Source organism: Teleopsis dalmanni, chromosome 2 (genome assembly GCF_002237135.1).
Source record: "Teleopsis dalmanni isolate 2A chromosome 2, ASM223713v2, whole genome shotgun sequence".
Lineage (NCBI taxonomy): Eukaryota > Metazoa > Arthropoda > Insecta > Diptera > Diopsidae > Teleopsis > Teleopsis dalmanni.
This window is the reverse complement of record NC_051847.1, coordinates 224,400,038-224,416,632: the sequence shown is the minus strand read 5'-3', so window position 1 is coordinate 224,416,632 and position 16,595 is coordinate 224,400,038. Positions and strand designations below refer to the sequence as shown.

The window sequence follows — 16,595 nt, the reverse complement described above, 5'->3', positions numbered from 1 at the left end:
CTTGATAAAACCATCAAATTCATTTCAGTTGTGCTGTGTTTTTGTTGGTGTACGTTAGTCTTTGGAGAATTTTACAATATTTTATTTTCTGCGAAAAAGAAGAAAAATTTAAATGTGTAATAATTCTAAATTAAACAATTGCATCGTTATTTGTTTTTACTGATAACGTTGGTAGTAAGCAATTGAACGGAAATTATAACGAAATTTTAGTTCACTGAATCAGACAGTGGAGTAACTTGTGCGTAGTGTGTATATGTGGGAGGCAGATTTTAAGAAACTGCTTAAAGTTTTGGCAATAAATTTATAAGTATTTTCGAACTAAACTAATGGAATACTTAACACAATATGGTATGTAATATTTAAAAAGAATTTAGGAAATATTTATAATAACTAAATTTGTAAAATCAATCTTAAGTAGTGAAAAATCAATATACAAAGAAGTCTCACACAAGAAAAAAAATGTCACTAAATGTGCGCAGCAGCGTTGCAATGTTCTTTTTTTTTATAATTTTAGTTAAAAATTCGGTCCTTACATTAAATAATCGAACAGAATATATGTATGTATATACATAATTGATGAAATTAATATTGTATAAGATCAACAATCATTTATTCACATATTAATTTTTCTTCATTTTGTTATTCCATTTTGAAGCACATTACGCCCTTCTCATCCCACATAATAAAACTATATTTGTTGTCCTCCTTCCTTGCCTATGAGACACACATAACTAACTTGCCTGCATTGTTGCTGCTTTGTTCGTCAACGTAAAGTGCTGTTGCAAAAATAAAAAATAATTCTTATTTGTTTTTGTTTTTTTTTTTTCCTTTTCCTTTTCTGTTTATTTGGTTTGAATAGCGGCAGCCAACAAGTTTATGTAGTTTATATTGTTTTTGTAATTTCGTTAATTTTTTTCTTTTCTATATACATTTACTAAGGGGAAAAAACTGTGGTTGTTTACTAGCAAATGTTGTTGCCGGTGGCCTCGGACTGTGTCCCGGCTATTCTCGGCAGCTTCTTTAAATATTTGTTGCTATACAACAGCACTATTGCTTTTTATGCACGCACAAATTTATATATGATATATGCAAATTGTAAGTACAATTATAAATGGCATAGAGTGGCATGCTAAGAATAATAAAGTGGATCGTTGATTCACGTATGTACACATGTAAGCACATGTTTTATGTGTTAATTTTGTACAAAATCTTCATATAAAATTATTTATTCTTCAATACTTTTTAGGAAATGTCGCGCCCAAAAATAGTTTCAATTTAAATTACTTTAAATTATGCAATAGTTTGTGTTTATGTATGGAAGAAGAAGAGAAGGCAGTAGACAGTGGGTAGAAAAAAATCATTTACATCGTTGTATTAATTAAATTATTAATTTAAAAATAAATTAATTGCTGATAATTTAAATGGTGTTATGCCTCACCATATTGTAAATTCAGTAGAATTCAATATCAAGAGCGAATGATGGATAGACTCTATAATCTTAGCAGCATTACTTTTTAGATATATGGGTGTGCTTATATAGATACGAAAATCAATAAATAACAATTTATTAAAAATTGTTATTGATTAGGTTTTAAGAGATTTTTATTTGTAGCTGAAAAATATGATTAGTTTTTAAAATATATATTATGTTTGTCTTTTTGTACCATATATAATTCCATAAATAATATATTATAAATATAATTTTGGACGATAAAAATGATAAAAAAAAAATTCCTGTTACTTTATTTTTTCAAATTGAAATAATTCGCATACATTAACCTCAGATTGATTTTGTTTTTTAACGGTCGTACTAGATCTTCAGTTAAGTCTAATATTCCCCATATATCTTCGCATTCTTATTTATAACTTTATATCTCTATTTTATTGCAATTCCGAAATATTATGTTAATTCCAACAGTAACATTACCTTGTAATGGTTTTATTAAAAATATTGGTGGTTTCGAATACAAATGGGGAACCTTTGAATAACAGTCAGAGATATATCTCTGAGTTAACATTGTAAAAATAATCAGGAAGGGAAATCAGAATATTCCTTATATTACATTATATATGTATGTGTATGTACCTTCAAATCTCTATATGCCACAAATATTTATAAAGCAGATAATTTACTAACATATAACACATGGTGACATGTCGGTGCGCCTATTGTCTACTGAGTACGTCTACTGTCAGTTTTTGAACATTATTAGAATCTTTTCTTTTGCTCTATAATGAATATTGTGTACATACTTATTAAATTATTAGCAAATTAGGTACGAAACTTAAAAAGAAACAAAATATAAAATATTATTGTTCAAAAATCTTGAAAATGTTTGACCAAATTGGTGTTCAATGATATATTTTTTGACTTTTATTTCAAATAGAATAACTTAGTGCTGGTCTGATTTTATTTATATGTGTATATCATATATCTTTTTATATATATTAGATTTAGTTCAAAGTAAACACGTAGTATATATATATGCATATATATAAAAGGTGGAGTCCTATGGCATTGTTCTTAAGCTAACTGTTGTTATATACAGTTATTCAAATCAAATGTATATAGTTTTAGTAGTGACCAAGTCTAGCTCTTGGAGGTATCCACGTTTCTCCCAAAATGTTGACTACAACAATAATAAATTCTAAACTGCAAGATGATGATCCAAACACTACTAATAGTTTAATTTGAGTGTGCCAAAAAAAGAAAAAATTTATGACATCTAATTTTTAATAAATGTGACATATTTGATCACTTTCTAGCTTTCAAGACACATGTGAAGAACAGTATTAAGCAAAAAAAGCAGGGAAATATGTTAGTCACCATCAAAGTCCTATCAGCCACCATAATTTCATATTTATTAAATTATGTTTAATTTATTTATTCAATTTCCTTTCTCTGAATTATACATTTATAACCAGAAACAAGTAATTGCTTATTTTGCTACCTGCACAAGAGACTGAAAATTTGGCGCACCCACCAATCTCTCTAGATAAAATGGTTTGATAATAAAGATAATAACCGTATCGCGATTATTGTCGGAATGAATATGTACAGTATATCTGTATTACTTTGGGAAACAAAAACTGCTAATGTGACTAAACCTTCCTTCTGAAAATGATATACGAGTATAATTCGGAATTGTTTGAGCAAAATATTTGAATCAAATTCAAAGCAATTTTCATCAAATTAATTATTTCTTACATGAGATATGATATGTATACTTTCAAGCGGTTTCATACGAACTCAAATAAAACAGACATGTGTAATCAAATGCAGTTTAAGACAGAAATATATATTTAAACAAAAAACCATATTCGTAAGTCATGCACTGGAAATTCTTTAAAAGTAACTTTCTAATGGTGTAGCTGGCAACGAATGCCAGATACATTTCGCTTTAATAATTTTATTGCCTCTTCAACAGCGGCAAAAAACATGAACTAACCAAATTACAACAGAAGAGCAAAAGAAAACCAAGACGCTAATGAACATTAACTTTAATCTTAATTAACTAATATACAAATAAAAAAATATTGTCTTAAAACGTACTTTCATTACCTTTCGACTGCTTCAATGTGGTACGTTTTTTATTCCGCAATTTAACTGCATCTAACGGATTGCAATATTCCACTGCAGTATTTAAATTATAAATATTGTATTTTTTTATAATTACACTAAATATATACATATATATGTACATATGTATATATTAACGAATATTAGAATTGTTTGAAATAATTTCGGGTCACATGTTTACAGCAATTTGCAATATCATTTTACAACCAAGATGTCTAAGCTAATCATTCCATTTTATGCCATCTTCACAACACTATGGTACAGGCTCTTTCCGCCTAAGCGATTTATATACATACGTATGTAGTTAAAATACATGTGATGATCGGCTTTTTTTATTTGTTGATCAAAATACATGAACTCTTTGTATTAAAATCGGCATGTTGTGATACTACATGTTTCCGAAACGATTCTTTATCAATTATAAGCGTTTTAGAACAACAAAGAAGATATTTGCTGTTCTTTTTCCTCATCGCCACAACATCTGTAGCTATCATTGGAAGTATCAGAACTCAAATTTCATCTATTCACATGGAAAAAAGCCTTATATTAAACCGGGGCTACTCTTCGATTTAATATGATTATTATTACACATTATCTTCTACTGCTAATATTCGTTAGTTTATTTGCAGTATTAATATCAAATAGCAGAAACCTTTTAGAAAACATATAAATAACTACAGCTAACAAAAAAAAAAAATAATAATAATACTAGTTATTTATAAAAAATAAAAAACTAAATAAATAAATAACAATACTTAACTGTAGTTGTTTTGTTTTTGATTAAAATTCATTCGGTTTTTACGATATTTGTTTTTTTTTTCTGTTTGTAAAATCTCATTTAATGTGTACTTTTTCATTTATTTTATGTTACTAGTTTCCAAATGCCGATCAGAGATATGCTGGACCATAGGATGATTTCGTATTTTACATCACTTATTAACTGAGATTATAAATTTCGGATCTCACAAACAGCATGTCTCTAACAAAAAGGGATACTAATTTAGTTAATGACATAATTCTGGACGAAGAAGCAGATGTTGAGGTAGAAATTGAAGTTATTGAAGATGTAGATGTCGACGTGGATGCTGTACGAACACAGAAACCACATTTTCTAGACTATGATGCAGTGCCACCATCAGATTTTGAGGAAAATTTTAATAGAGCGTTGTCGTTTGATTATCACTCGCAATCAAAAAATAAAAATGGCCTTACAGCTACAATATCTACGACAGGTGAACACCTAAAATTAGACAAAAGGTATGAACGAGATGGTGAGGTCAGCGATTATGAATTGGCTGCTTGTGGTTATACGAAAAAAGAATTCACACAAGATGATAACACATTACATTTAATTGGTTGTGGTGGTGATATAATTGGTAGTAATAGTCAAATTCGTTCAATTACGCCAAAAAAAGGAGCCTTCAATAAACCTAAACATTTTCTTGATGAAAATCCTATACCACCCGACTATATGTTGGAACATGAAATGCGCGAACATCGAAGTTTAGATCGAAACTTTGAACGCCAAAATGAACAACGCACTGGTTCTCCTTCTAGTTTATTGAGTGGACGTAAGAGCTCATTAGATTGTTCTAAAAGTAGTTCACGTTCATCACGCGAAAGGTTTAAGGAACCTTCTTATACACTTTCCCGTTTTTTAGACAACGATGCGCTGGGAGCAGGTAGTCCTACTTCTTTGCCACCCTTTCGATTTCCTAAGAGTGCAGCTTGGACAGATAGTTTTGACAGTCATTATGGAAGCTTACAATTAAATTTGTCACACCATTCTGGTACATCAGGGGAAATCGATCATTTCGGTCCAAAAGTGGAATGTGTTTATTCTCTTCTATCAATGCTTGGTTCAAATGATCCTTTAGAGATGTCTAAAAAATTTTTGGAACTCTCCCGCACAGTTGAAACATGTGCTACTTTAAGGCGTTCAGGTTGTATTCCTTTACTTGTACAAATGATGCACTCTGAAGGTGAGGAAAATGTCCGAAAATGTGCTGGCATGGCTCTTCACAATGTTGTGCACAGTCATCCTGATGAGAAAGCTGGACGCCGAGAAGCAAAAGTATTGCGATTGCTCGACCAAATAATGGACTACTGCAACTTCCTAAAAACGCTTTTACAAAGTGGTGGTGAAGCTATAGCTGATGACTCTGACCGACATCCTTTGGCAGCTATTTCTTCATTAATGAAAGTCAGTTTTGATGAAGAGCATAGACATGCTATGTGTGAATTAGGCGCTCTTCATGCCATACCAAGTTTAGTACATTTAGATCATGCCGTGCATGGTCCCAGACCTGAAGATCAGTGTTGTAATTCACTTCGGCGATATGCATTAATGGCACTAACGAATCTTACATTTGGTGACGAAAACAATAAAGCACTCTTGTGCAGTCAGAAGCTTTTTATGGAAGCACTTGTTGCACAACTCGATTCTGCACCTGATGATTTATTACAAGTTACTGCGAGTGTTTTGCGAAATCTCTCTTGGCGTGCAGATAGCAATATGAAAGCTGTGCTTAATGAGATTGGTACAGTAACTGCTTTAGCACATGCAGCAATGAAAAATAAGTGTGAAAACACCTTAAAGGCAATACTCTCTGCATTATGGAATCTCTCGGCTCATTGCAGTACGAACAAAGCAGAATTCTGCGCTGTTGATGGTGCACTTGCATTCTTGGTTAACATGCTAACTTACGAAGGTCCCAGTAAAACGCTTAAAATAATTGAAAATGCTGGTGGAATATTGCGAAATGTGTCCAGTCATATTGCAGTTAACGAACATTATAGGCAAATTTTAAGAGATCACAATTGTTTAATGATACTGCTGCAACAGCTTAAGTCTGAAAGTCTTACAGTAGTAAGTAATTCTTGCGGAACGTTGTGGAATTTATCGGCACGTTGTCCAGAAGATCAAAAGTTTTTATGGGATAATGGTGCTGTTCCAATGCTACGTTCGTTAATACACTCGAAGCATACAATGATCTCAGAGGGAAGTTCGTCAGCTCTTAAAAATTTATTGAATTTTAGACCTAACATACAAAATCAAAATCATCTTGATCCTATTGCACGATCAATGGGCTTGAAAAAGTTGCCCTCACTTAACGTAAGAAAACAAAAAGCATTAGAGCTAGAACTTGGAGCAAAAGATCATGCAGAAACTTGCGATAATTTGGATGTTGGACCAAGTACATTAAAAGAAAGTCAAAATTTTAACGGAATAATCCATACGCAGAGACGTTATCCTGTTTTAGGAAATTCGGCAGTGATAGCCAGTAATGGTACCATAAGATTGACACGTTCAGCAATGCTAACTAAAAGTGAAAGTCGAGATTCAATCTTTTCAGCAAAATCGGATTCAGCTTATGAAAATGTGATGAGATCTCATTCAGCATCAGACACAAATCGTAAAACACAAAAATCTATATCGTATGCAATTGGTGTGCCAGTACCACGTGCGGCATTTGCTTTAAGCAACGACTCTGAGACTATTGAAGACAAACCTATTGATTATTCGGTAAAGTACAATGAAAACCTGCCTAAAAATATTGAGAAAAACTTGAATTCTTCAAAAGTTAACGATCAGAGAAACGAAGACAATGTAGTTCCTGGTTCGAACTTTGCAACATATCAAGAAACAGATTTAGACCAACCCACAGATTTCAGTTTACGTTATGCAGAAAATCACATCGAGTCTGACGTGGATATAACATCAACAGAAGTTCATCCTGGTAACACTTTAGTCCTGCAAAATGAAAATAAAAATGTTGAACAAATTAATAAAGGCAACGAAATACTACTTATTCTAGAAGACAGTGTTAAATGTTATCAAACTGAAGATACTCCATACGTGATATCAAATGCCGCATCTGTAACAGATTTAAGACAAAATAAATTAGACACTGTACAAGAAACAAGCAAGCCATCTAGTTCTGTAGTGTCAACAAAAAAGTATTCACAGTCCACACCTTTACAACAAACTGGAGGTACAGTTTATGGTTCTGGCACTTATACACCAGAAAAACCAACCAACTACTGTGAAGAAGGAACTCCGGGATATTTTAGTCGTTATGATTCTCTTAGCAGTTTGGATGGATCTCCGCCAGTACAACAAGCTCAGCTTTCAAATGAAGGCAATGAGGAAAAATCCAAGACGCTGCTTATCAACAATGCCGCCACAAAAAATATAACTTCACAAGTTGAACAAAATATTGAAACTTCGACTTCACCAGAAGGGCAAACGTCGAATACTAATATTAATTCAGCGCAAGAAACCCCGCTAATGTTCTCTAGACACAGTTCAATGGACTCATTAGTTGAAGAAGATATCGGTCCTTGCGATGATAAGAGTTCGGTTGTTAGTGATTTTAGTCGTTTGGCAAGTGGAGTTATATCACCTTCTGAAATTCCAGATTCTCCAACACAAAGTATGCCACAGTCGCCACGTCGTAACAGCAACGCTGGACAGACAGCCTACTCTACTGGATTATCGCCGCTAGCACCACGTACTCCGGGTGCAAATAGCATACGCGCGCATAGTGATACAAAGAGACCCCTACGTAGCGTATTTGAAGATAATATTAATTTATTTCATGTTGAGAATACTCCAGCTCAATTTTCATGTGCAACAAGCTTGAGTAATCTTAGCATTATTGATGATGAAAACGCAACTACACTAGATCTCACACAACAACATTCTCTTGCAAAAATATCATCAAGTGATGCCACTATCTCAACAGTTGAAAATACTTCATTGTTGACCAATATTATATCCGAAGGTAAGTTTATATTTCAGTAAATTTTACATTTAGTTTGCATTTCTATTATTATTACATAGGCGAAGAAGAAGATGCCGGTACAAATAATGATGATTTGCTATTAGCTAATTGTATAAATATTGGAATGAATCGTACAACCGCTGCAACCGTGTCTAATATCAGAGATCATGTGAAACAAGTTCAGTCTATAGCTGACGAACCGAAACAGTACTTTACTGAAGACACACCAGCCCTCTTATCAAAAGTTGGTAGCAACAGTAACTTATCAGCATTGTCTATATGTTCGAGCAATAATGAGATCAAAGAAGAATTTATAACTGATCAGACAATAAATAAAACCAACCGGCATTCATTAAATTTATCCGACGATATTTCTTCAAATGCTTCAGAAACTGGTACAACTAGTCAAACACTTCATTTACTACAGCAATGTATTCGAGATGGTATGATTAAGCCAAATCAGAACGGTACCCAAAGCGAAAACGTTTCTAAGATTGATCCAATCGCAATGATGAAAAGTGGAGGACATAAACTCCCGACATATTTACCTGTAACAGACGAAATGAACAAGTACTTGGTGGAAGATAGTCCTTGTAATTTTTCCATGATGTCAGAACTTTCGAATTTAACAGTTGGCTCTAGTTTAGTTGGTCCTGCAGTTCAATTAAAGGAATGTGCAAGGTAACATTGAAACACGTACATAAAACTAAAAATAGCTCTAATAAGTAATTTTAGCTCGAAGAATGTAACCAATTCAGTAAGTTCTGGCATATTAAATGTGGACCATTTGTCAAAACCTACCACTAAACAATCATTAGAAAAACAAGAGGATGTACGCAGGGAACAACAGTGGCAAGATGATTCATTAAGCTCTTTATCTATTGATTCTGAAGATGATACGAACTTGTTAAGTCAGGTTAGTACACCGAATACGTCTAAATATATAGTTAGTTTATTCTAAATTCTAAAATTAAATATTTATTTTTAGGCTATTGCAGCGGGTTGTAATAGACCAAAATCGAATCTTGGTTTCAGTAGTACTTCAACCAGTACCAGTAAGCGATCGACTTCTCTATCTTCATCTCAGCCAATACCAATTAATTTAACAACCTCTGCATCCTCTTTAAATTCAAAATCTACCTCAAATAAATACCAAAGGCAACTGCAATCAAAACAAAATGGAAATGAGTCGTATAGCTCAGTCGATTCAAGCGATTCTAATGACAATCAGTCAAAATCATTGCTAGAATTATGCATACTAACCGGCATGAATAAATCACGAGAGAGTAATAATCGCAAGCATAGTTTACATAACAATCGCTTAAAGAATAATAATGCCGTGTCAACTCAATCAAATCCAAATTTAAAGCAAGCTGACTCTCCTGTGCCCATGATTTCTTCTTCTCATCAAAAACCGCACACCCCAAATCGTCACATACGTGAACGTGAACGAAAAGATGAGAAGTTGTTAATGGAATGTATAAATACAGGTATTTCGAAAAAGATCGGAAATACTACAGTGCAAATTGAAAACAAACACAAAACAAAAGAATTTTTCTTTGCTGCAAATGCTGTGCCAAAAAACGTGCAAGCTACGTCTGCAGCTGCGTTGGGTCCGTGTCACCAAATGGCGGCTATTACATCATTAAGTGCGAACAGCACAGCAGCTCCAGACGTAGAGGCGAATATCGAAACCAATTTAACCAGCGAGAAACTGAAAGAGATCGAGATCGAGAGCAACAGCAACAGCAATCCAGACGGCACCACAAAAGAAATAAAAAACATTCAGAGCATCGCAGCAGAAGAATGTCTTCAATGTCACGAGACCGACCAAAAGATAGCGAAAGCTATTGGGTCTAAAGAGAATATGTGCGATGAAGTTTATAATTCTATTTCAATGGAAAACATTACTAGTGACGAATCAAATTTATCGTTTATTATTGAAACAACAGTATCTTTTGAGAAAGCCCCACATGCAGAGGTTATAACATCAAACAAACATAAGGACCCAGATTTGATGTTAAAGTCTGTCGAACGGCTAACTTTGGAGTTTGTATCGTCAGCTGAACAGCTTCGCACCAATAGTTCGAGTGATTCTCATTCAAATGAGAATAATAAACGTTTAGGAAGTATTTCAGTTGGCACCTTTAGCAACTCAAATAATACATGGAATGAGGATACTTGTCCAAATGATGTTTCATTTCCAAGTGTAAGCATAACAGCACCTATCGTTGCGTCTTTAAATTATGATAATGAAAATGAATATGATGATGATGATGATGATGAGCAGACTACACATGGGTATCATAAAGAGCTAAATGACTTTGCTGAAATAACACCTACTAATGAAGAACAACCTCAGCCGTCATTGGGTTTAATTTATGATGAAACTGATATGTATGGTAATACGCAACCGAATTCTCTTGGCACTGACACTGAAACTTTAGTTTATGTAAAAACAACGGATTCAATCACAGCAAATGTGGACAACAGTGTGGATACAAACTCTGGTACTAATAGTAGTGGCATAAATTTCAAAGTCGGAGGAGAAGTACAATCGGCAGCAGTAACTCATGGTCAGAAGATGTTTTTAAGTAATTCAAGTATGACCAATTCAACTATCATAGCAATTGAAGCGCTGGCTTTAGCAGAAAATTTGCAATTCGTGAACGATTGTACCGAACAAACATTCAACGTAAACAGCTTAGATCTTGATAATATTAGACCACCATCTGGTATGGATTCTTTGAACATATCAGGATATTACCAAGAACTATCGCCTGGAAACACGTCTATTCATAATACACATCTTAACCCAGTGCAGCGTACATCAATGTCACAAAGTCCACAAATATTGACAAAGTCACCAAAGTTTCCGCGGAAACCTCTACCTGTAGGCTTAGTTGCTAGACGCGCACTTGGACAATTACCCGGCCATTTGGCAAGCAGTACAGAAAGCGTAAATTCAAGTTGTAATCTTTTGGATAACATAAAGCCGCCATCTTTAATGGATGAACTACTTGACTCAATGATAAGTGTCGCCAGTATACAATCAGAAGTAGCTGATTGCGATAGCATGGCGACAACTATGTCTGGTTCGAATTATGAAACGGCCAACTGTGGTAATGAATTTGATGATAATACTGTAACATTACAAACTTGTGCTGATATCTTGCCACATGATGATGATGATGACGAAATTTCTGTAAATAGTAGTGACACTCAGTTACCAACAGATTACAGCTCTGTAGAGTCCACTCCGAAAAAATCGCAAAGTTCGCCAAATGGTGTAAAACGAACACTTACGCCGAAACAAAAACGAAAACTTAACAAAGATCGTTTTAAGACATATACAATAGCCGCAGATATTGTACTTAATGGAGAGCAACAAAGAGGAAATGATTTTGTCGAACTGGATGAAACTTTACAGATTGAAATAATAGATAATACGCCACCAAAAACCAAATTTAATAAAAGACGTTCAAACGATCAAGATCGGTACAAAACGCAAACAATCATATATCCTGTATTAAGTAACACTATAGAACAAAGCAATTCAATATCCAGTGGTGATTGCTTATCGGAAGACATATCCTCAATTGTTGCTATGACAAAGCAATTTAAGTTTATATCAGAACCACTAAATCGTATAACTAATGCTTCTGCTGAGCCAAATGCAGCACAAACTCAAACAGCAATTACAAACCTCTCTGATAACGATTACAATAGTATGGAACATGATCAAAATTCAGAAACAGAGTCTTGTCATGGTCGCAGTAACAACTGTACAGATAATGAAGAGGATCCAATCGAAATAGCAGTTGATAAATGCACTGATAAGCCCCGCATATTAAAGCCTAATGATTTCAAGTCCAATGAAATAGGTAAAGAGCAAGAAGCTGAAACAAAAACAGTGCGAGGTCGAAAAAAGCCAGCATATGTGTCGCCTTACAGTATGCAATACCAACGCAACAATACAGCAGCTGCAAAAAAGAGTCTGAATACACCTGCACTGACTTCAAAGCATTCAGCACCCAAAAAAGGAAATGAGATAGCGACATCTGGAACAAATTCAAGTCAAAAAAATGTAAACAATTGTAGTGTACCTGCTACCATCGAGCGTCAGGGCACATTTGTAAAGGATGAACCCAGTGTATTAAATAAAACAGTGCCAATAGTAGAAATGAGTTCTACAACCAGTTCTAGTCCAACACAACGAATGTCAAAGCTGCCAACAAAGCAAACAAAGACAAACTTACCGAATATGACAGGAATAAATGGTGCTACGCGCAAAGCAGCTGCAACTTCCACAATCAGGAGCAGCAACAAGTCATTGAATACTGGCGCACGCAAAATACAAACAACAACAACAACAAAATCAATGGCAGGACCGCAACGGTCAAATACGAATGCTGTTATACGTGTGGCTAGCACTACAGCACGTATTGCAGTACTCTCCACGCGTGGATCCAACACCACACCACCTTCTCGCAGCAATTCTACTTTGAATGGTAATTCGCCGCCAGCAACAAAAATTAGTCAAACTCAAAGTCGGATCGCCAGTATATGGAAACGTGTGGATGAAGCGAAATCGAAACAACAACCACAAACATCACAATCACCACAAAAGACTAAATATACAACTTCCAAAGCAAATGTTAGCAATCTTAGAACGCTGAACACAAAATCTTCCTCTACGCTCAGCACACAAAAACAGAAACTTATACGCAGCTCCACATTTGACAATATATCGCCACTTAACGAAGCAGCAGGAGTTAAAAAAACAGTGGCATCCACGGCAATTGTGACACCAACTATTTCCACTAAAATTGCTGTAAACAAAAGCATCAATAATAGTGTCGGTTTGTCTGGAATGCGCAAGGAACAGATCGCAGTTCGAAAATAGATTTCTTCCAATCAATGCATTTATAAGTGCGCACAAAATTGCATGCGTCGTCGTCGTCGTCGTCAACTCTAGGACAGTAGGATTAGGCGCATTGTACGCATCCGTATAGTATAAATCGTGTATCATAACGAGGAAAAGAGCGAAAATATTTGCTGTTTCTTTTTTCTAATAGAAAATAATACATTTTTTAGCTAATTGTAAGCGATTGTTTTAAGTATTAGTAGAGATAGTCGTAGCAAATAGGTCTGAATTTAAATTATTATACAATTTAAAGATCTATACCATCCTCACACTTCACTTTAGGCTATATTTTTGTATCGCCAAAATGAGAAGTCAAACTTTGTTGGATGGTTGTCATTTTTTAAATTAAGATTTTAAGCATTAATCTTTAATTAAATAATATATAAATAATGATAAAAATATTCTATTAATTTTTTGTTGTTTGATTTAGCGCTAGAGTAGTATATATTTACTAAATTTCGTTTGCTTTCCTTGAAATGAAATTTTTTAATTATATGCGGCAATTTGTACCTTTGCCTACTATTAAAACACAACAAAATTAATTGAATATATTTATCGTTAATATATATATATAAATTTTACAATGAAATAATGTTCACATTTGTAAAAAAAAAGAAAAATGGGTGAAAAATAAAGCTATCGGCTTTACATCAGAAATTGTTTGCTTCCGGAGGTCTCTAAACGAGCCTTGGTAGTTAACGTAAATAATGAAAATTTTCTTTTATAATATTCAACAAAATTAAGAAACAATGTTTGTATTTACTATGCCAAAAATTTATGTTCGTATTTTATTATTTTAAATGTGTTGAGACTTACGTGTTTATTATCATATAATTTTTCAATATTTCGATTTTAAATAAAGCATTACAATTTCTATATAAGTAAATAGTCGTAAGTTAATAGTCGGAAATAAATGATATACCTGTTCCTTGAATTTAATGAATATTTGAGTAAAATAAATTGCTTATATATACTGAAACTAAAATTTTGAATTTTGTATGTTTATTGTTGCTTTTTCTTGTTTTTCTTGTTTTTCTTGTTTTTATGATAAAATCTTAGTTAACATAGGATGATATGGTTAACGGGCTACGGATTTCATTTTTAAGAAGGAAATAATGACAACGTTTTCATAAACATGGAAGTCTTTATTCTTTTGGCATAAATTAACTAGATATCAAGTTGTTTTATTAACATTATTTAAATCATTAAAAATTTAACGGGCTAAAAACATGCATTTATTACTTTATAGACTTTCAATGATTCTTTTTATATAAATTTGTTTATATATAATCTGTAATTTAGCAGGCAATTCATCACCATAGTACTAGTATATAACTACATATATATAGAATCAAGACATTACTATTTATTACCTTTTCTTCAATTTACTAAGCAAAATAATTTTATTTACTTACACCCTATACAAATAAATAAATAATTTAATATTTTTGACAATGGCAATCTTAAAAATATACAAAAGTTTCAAATTTGTGATGTCTTGCAATTTTTACAGAATATATATATACATATATATTAATGTATCCGCGTATTTAATAAAAACGTTTTCTATTATTTTTCTCTTTAAAGTAAGATATTGCAAATATAGCTACAGCAATAACAATAAGCATACCGAACAAAAGAATAAAGAAGATTTTTGCGTTTGACATGCTTGGTTTAGGGTCGTCCTTATGAGCACGTGGTGGTTCATAACTTTTGGCATTTGGTATTATTTTGCTTCGCGCTAAAATATCGTCGGGCTGTGAATATATAGGTTTTACATTGTGTAAAATATAAAAAAAAATATGGCTATTAACTTACAGTGACGTTTGAATCTAAGTCGTAAAACCTAAATGCAAGTATATCATGGTTATCACTCAAATCGCCCGTTGTTGCTGACATACCGAAGTAGTAACCAGTAGGTAACTCTACACCATTAACAACAAAACAACTTTTCCATTCGCCTTTATTTTCCAAATCAGTAGCAACAGAAAGAATGTCATTCTCATATCGTATACTAACATGAGTATCAAAATCCACATTACGGAAACGCACTTCGCAACCTTCGCATAATTGTGTATGTGTACCATCACGGTCATGATCGTATGACCACGTGCCATTATTTACCATTGCGCTTAAGTATGGATGCTGATGCTAGCAAATTCAATAAAATAAATACACATAAATATAACATTTTTAAATAACTACTTAATAACCTACATTATGAGGGCCGTTATGATTGCTATATGTATCTAATATTACGACTAAACCCAAGAAATGGTCCTTACTACCAAAGACAGGTCCCGGTTGCATACGTTCTTTAGCATACCATATCGCTAAGCCATCACCAAATAATTCTGTCCCTTTGCCATGTACCCTAAATGTGACTTGTACTTCCCAGTTTCTACTTAAAACAGGCTGTAAAATAAATATATAATACACATTTCTTAAATATTCAATTTAAAAAAATCGTTTTAAAAAACAATAACCCACGGAATAGTTCCATAAAGCACCGCTCTTTGATTGGAGATCAGGTGTCAGTCTTATATAGTTATTTGTAATCATCGTATGCCCTAAAAAATCCCAATACTGTATATTTACTCCAACACCTGCCGATAAAACCATAAATAATTATTCATTTTTCAGTTTCTAAGCGATTGCGTGAGTAATGGACAAATATTTAATACGCACCCTGAAAAGGTCTTATCAAAGAATGTTCTCGTTTTAAGTATTCATTGCTGCTGACTGCGCTTCCAGCTATAAGTGCTCCAAATATAAACAGCACTAAAAAAACGCATTTTAAATAAATATATTGCATATTTCTTTATCAAAATAAAATTCTTATATGCGAAATTTCGGCGTTCTGAACCAATAATAAAACTAAATACTGAAACGGAATGGGGTAGTAAATGATTCTTTTATTTGACATTTATGGCAACCGCATATGTAAAATGTAGTAGAAATATGTAATTTCATTTACACGATACAATTTCTTCAATTTTTTTTATATTCCGTTATACCAAACAGTACCATACATATACGATGCAGTTCTAAATTTTACGTTAAATGTTAAAAAATAACATATGCATGTCTAAATATAACTATAAATATTTTAAAGTGTTTTCCTGGAATGTTAACATAAATATGAAAAGCAAATTTTAATATTCGGTGCATTCGGCAGGTCGCCGAATGCAGTGTTACAAAAAACAGCAAAACTGTTTTTAAAATATTTATTTACCACAATTTTGCATATTTATAAAATTTGTGAAACATTTAAATTTTATTTAATTTTAATATATGATTA

General features: G+C 33.0%; 2 protein-coding genes across 2 annotated transcripts; one reads left to right on the top strand and one right to left on the bottom strand.

Moving 5' to 3' along the window:
* Positions 1–15: 15 nt before the first annotated feature.
* Positions 16–14,692, top strand: LOC119678530 (serine-rich adhesin for platelets). Its single transcript, XM_038090395.1, has 5 exons — positions 16–348; positions 4,455–8,367; positions 8,427–9,048; positions 9,103–9,283; positions 9,356–14,692. Exons 2-5 carry the CDS (start codon positions 4,554–4,556, stop codon positions 13,271–13,273), a joined length of 8,535 nt encoding a protein of 2,844 aa, XP_037946323.1. The 5' UTR covers positions 16–348; positions 4,455–4,553; the 3' UTR covers positions 13,274–14,692.
* A 119-nt stretch (positions 14,693–14,811) lies between these two features.
* LOC119678526 (vesicular integral-membrane protein VIP36) lies at positions 14,812–16,187 on the bottom strand. Its single transcript, XM_038090392.1, has 5 exons — positions 15,983–16,187; positions 15,785–15,900; positions 15,512–15,709; positions 15,113–15,445; positions 14,812–15,051 (listed from the first exon to the last, which is right to left on the bottom strand). Exons 1-5 carry the CDS (start codon positions 16,107–16,109, stop codon positions 14,845–14,847), a joined length of 981 nt encoding a protein of 326 aa, XP_037946320.1. The 5' UTR covers positions 16,110–16,187; the 3' UTR covers positions 14,812–14,844.
* Positions 16,188–16,595: the final 408 nt, after the last annotated feature.

Bases quoted from the DNA above. Each gene is read 5' to 3' on its own strand.
- LOC119678530 (XM_038090395.1), top strand. From the start codon at position 4,554: ATGTCTCTAACAAAAAGGGATACTAATTTAGTTAATGACATAATTCTG. The intron at 8,368-8,426 runs GTAAGTTTATAT...ATTATTACATAG, and splicing joins GACCAATATTATATCCGAAG to GCGAAGAAGAAGATGCCGGT. The intron at 9,049-9,102 runs GTAACATTGAAA...AAGTAATTTTAG, and splicing joins CAATTAAAGGAATGTGCAAG to CTCGAAGAATGTAACCAATT.
- LOC119678526 (XM_038090392.1), bottom strand. From the start codon at position 16,109: ATGCAATATATTTATTTAAAATGCGTTTTTTTAGTGCTGTTTATATTT. The intron at 15,446-15,511 runs GTAGGTTATTAA...TGAATTTGCTAG, and splicing joins ATCATAACGGCCCTCATAAT to CATCAGCATCCATACTTAAG. The intron at 15,052-15,112 runs GTAAGTTAATAG...ATATATTCACAG, and splicing joins ACTTAGATTCAAACGTCACT to CCCGACGATATTTTAGCGCG.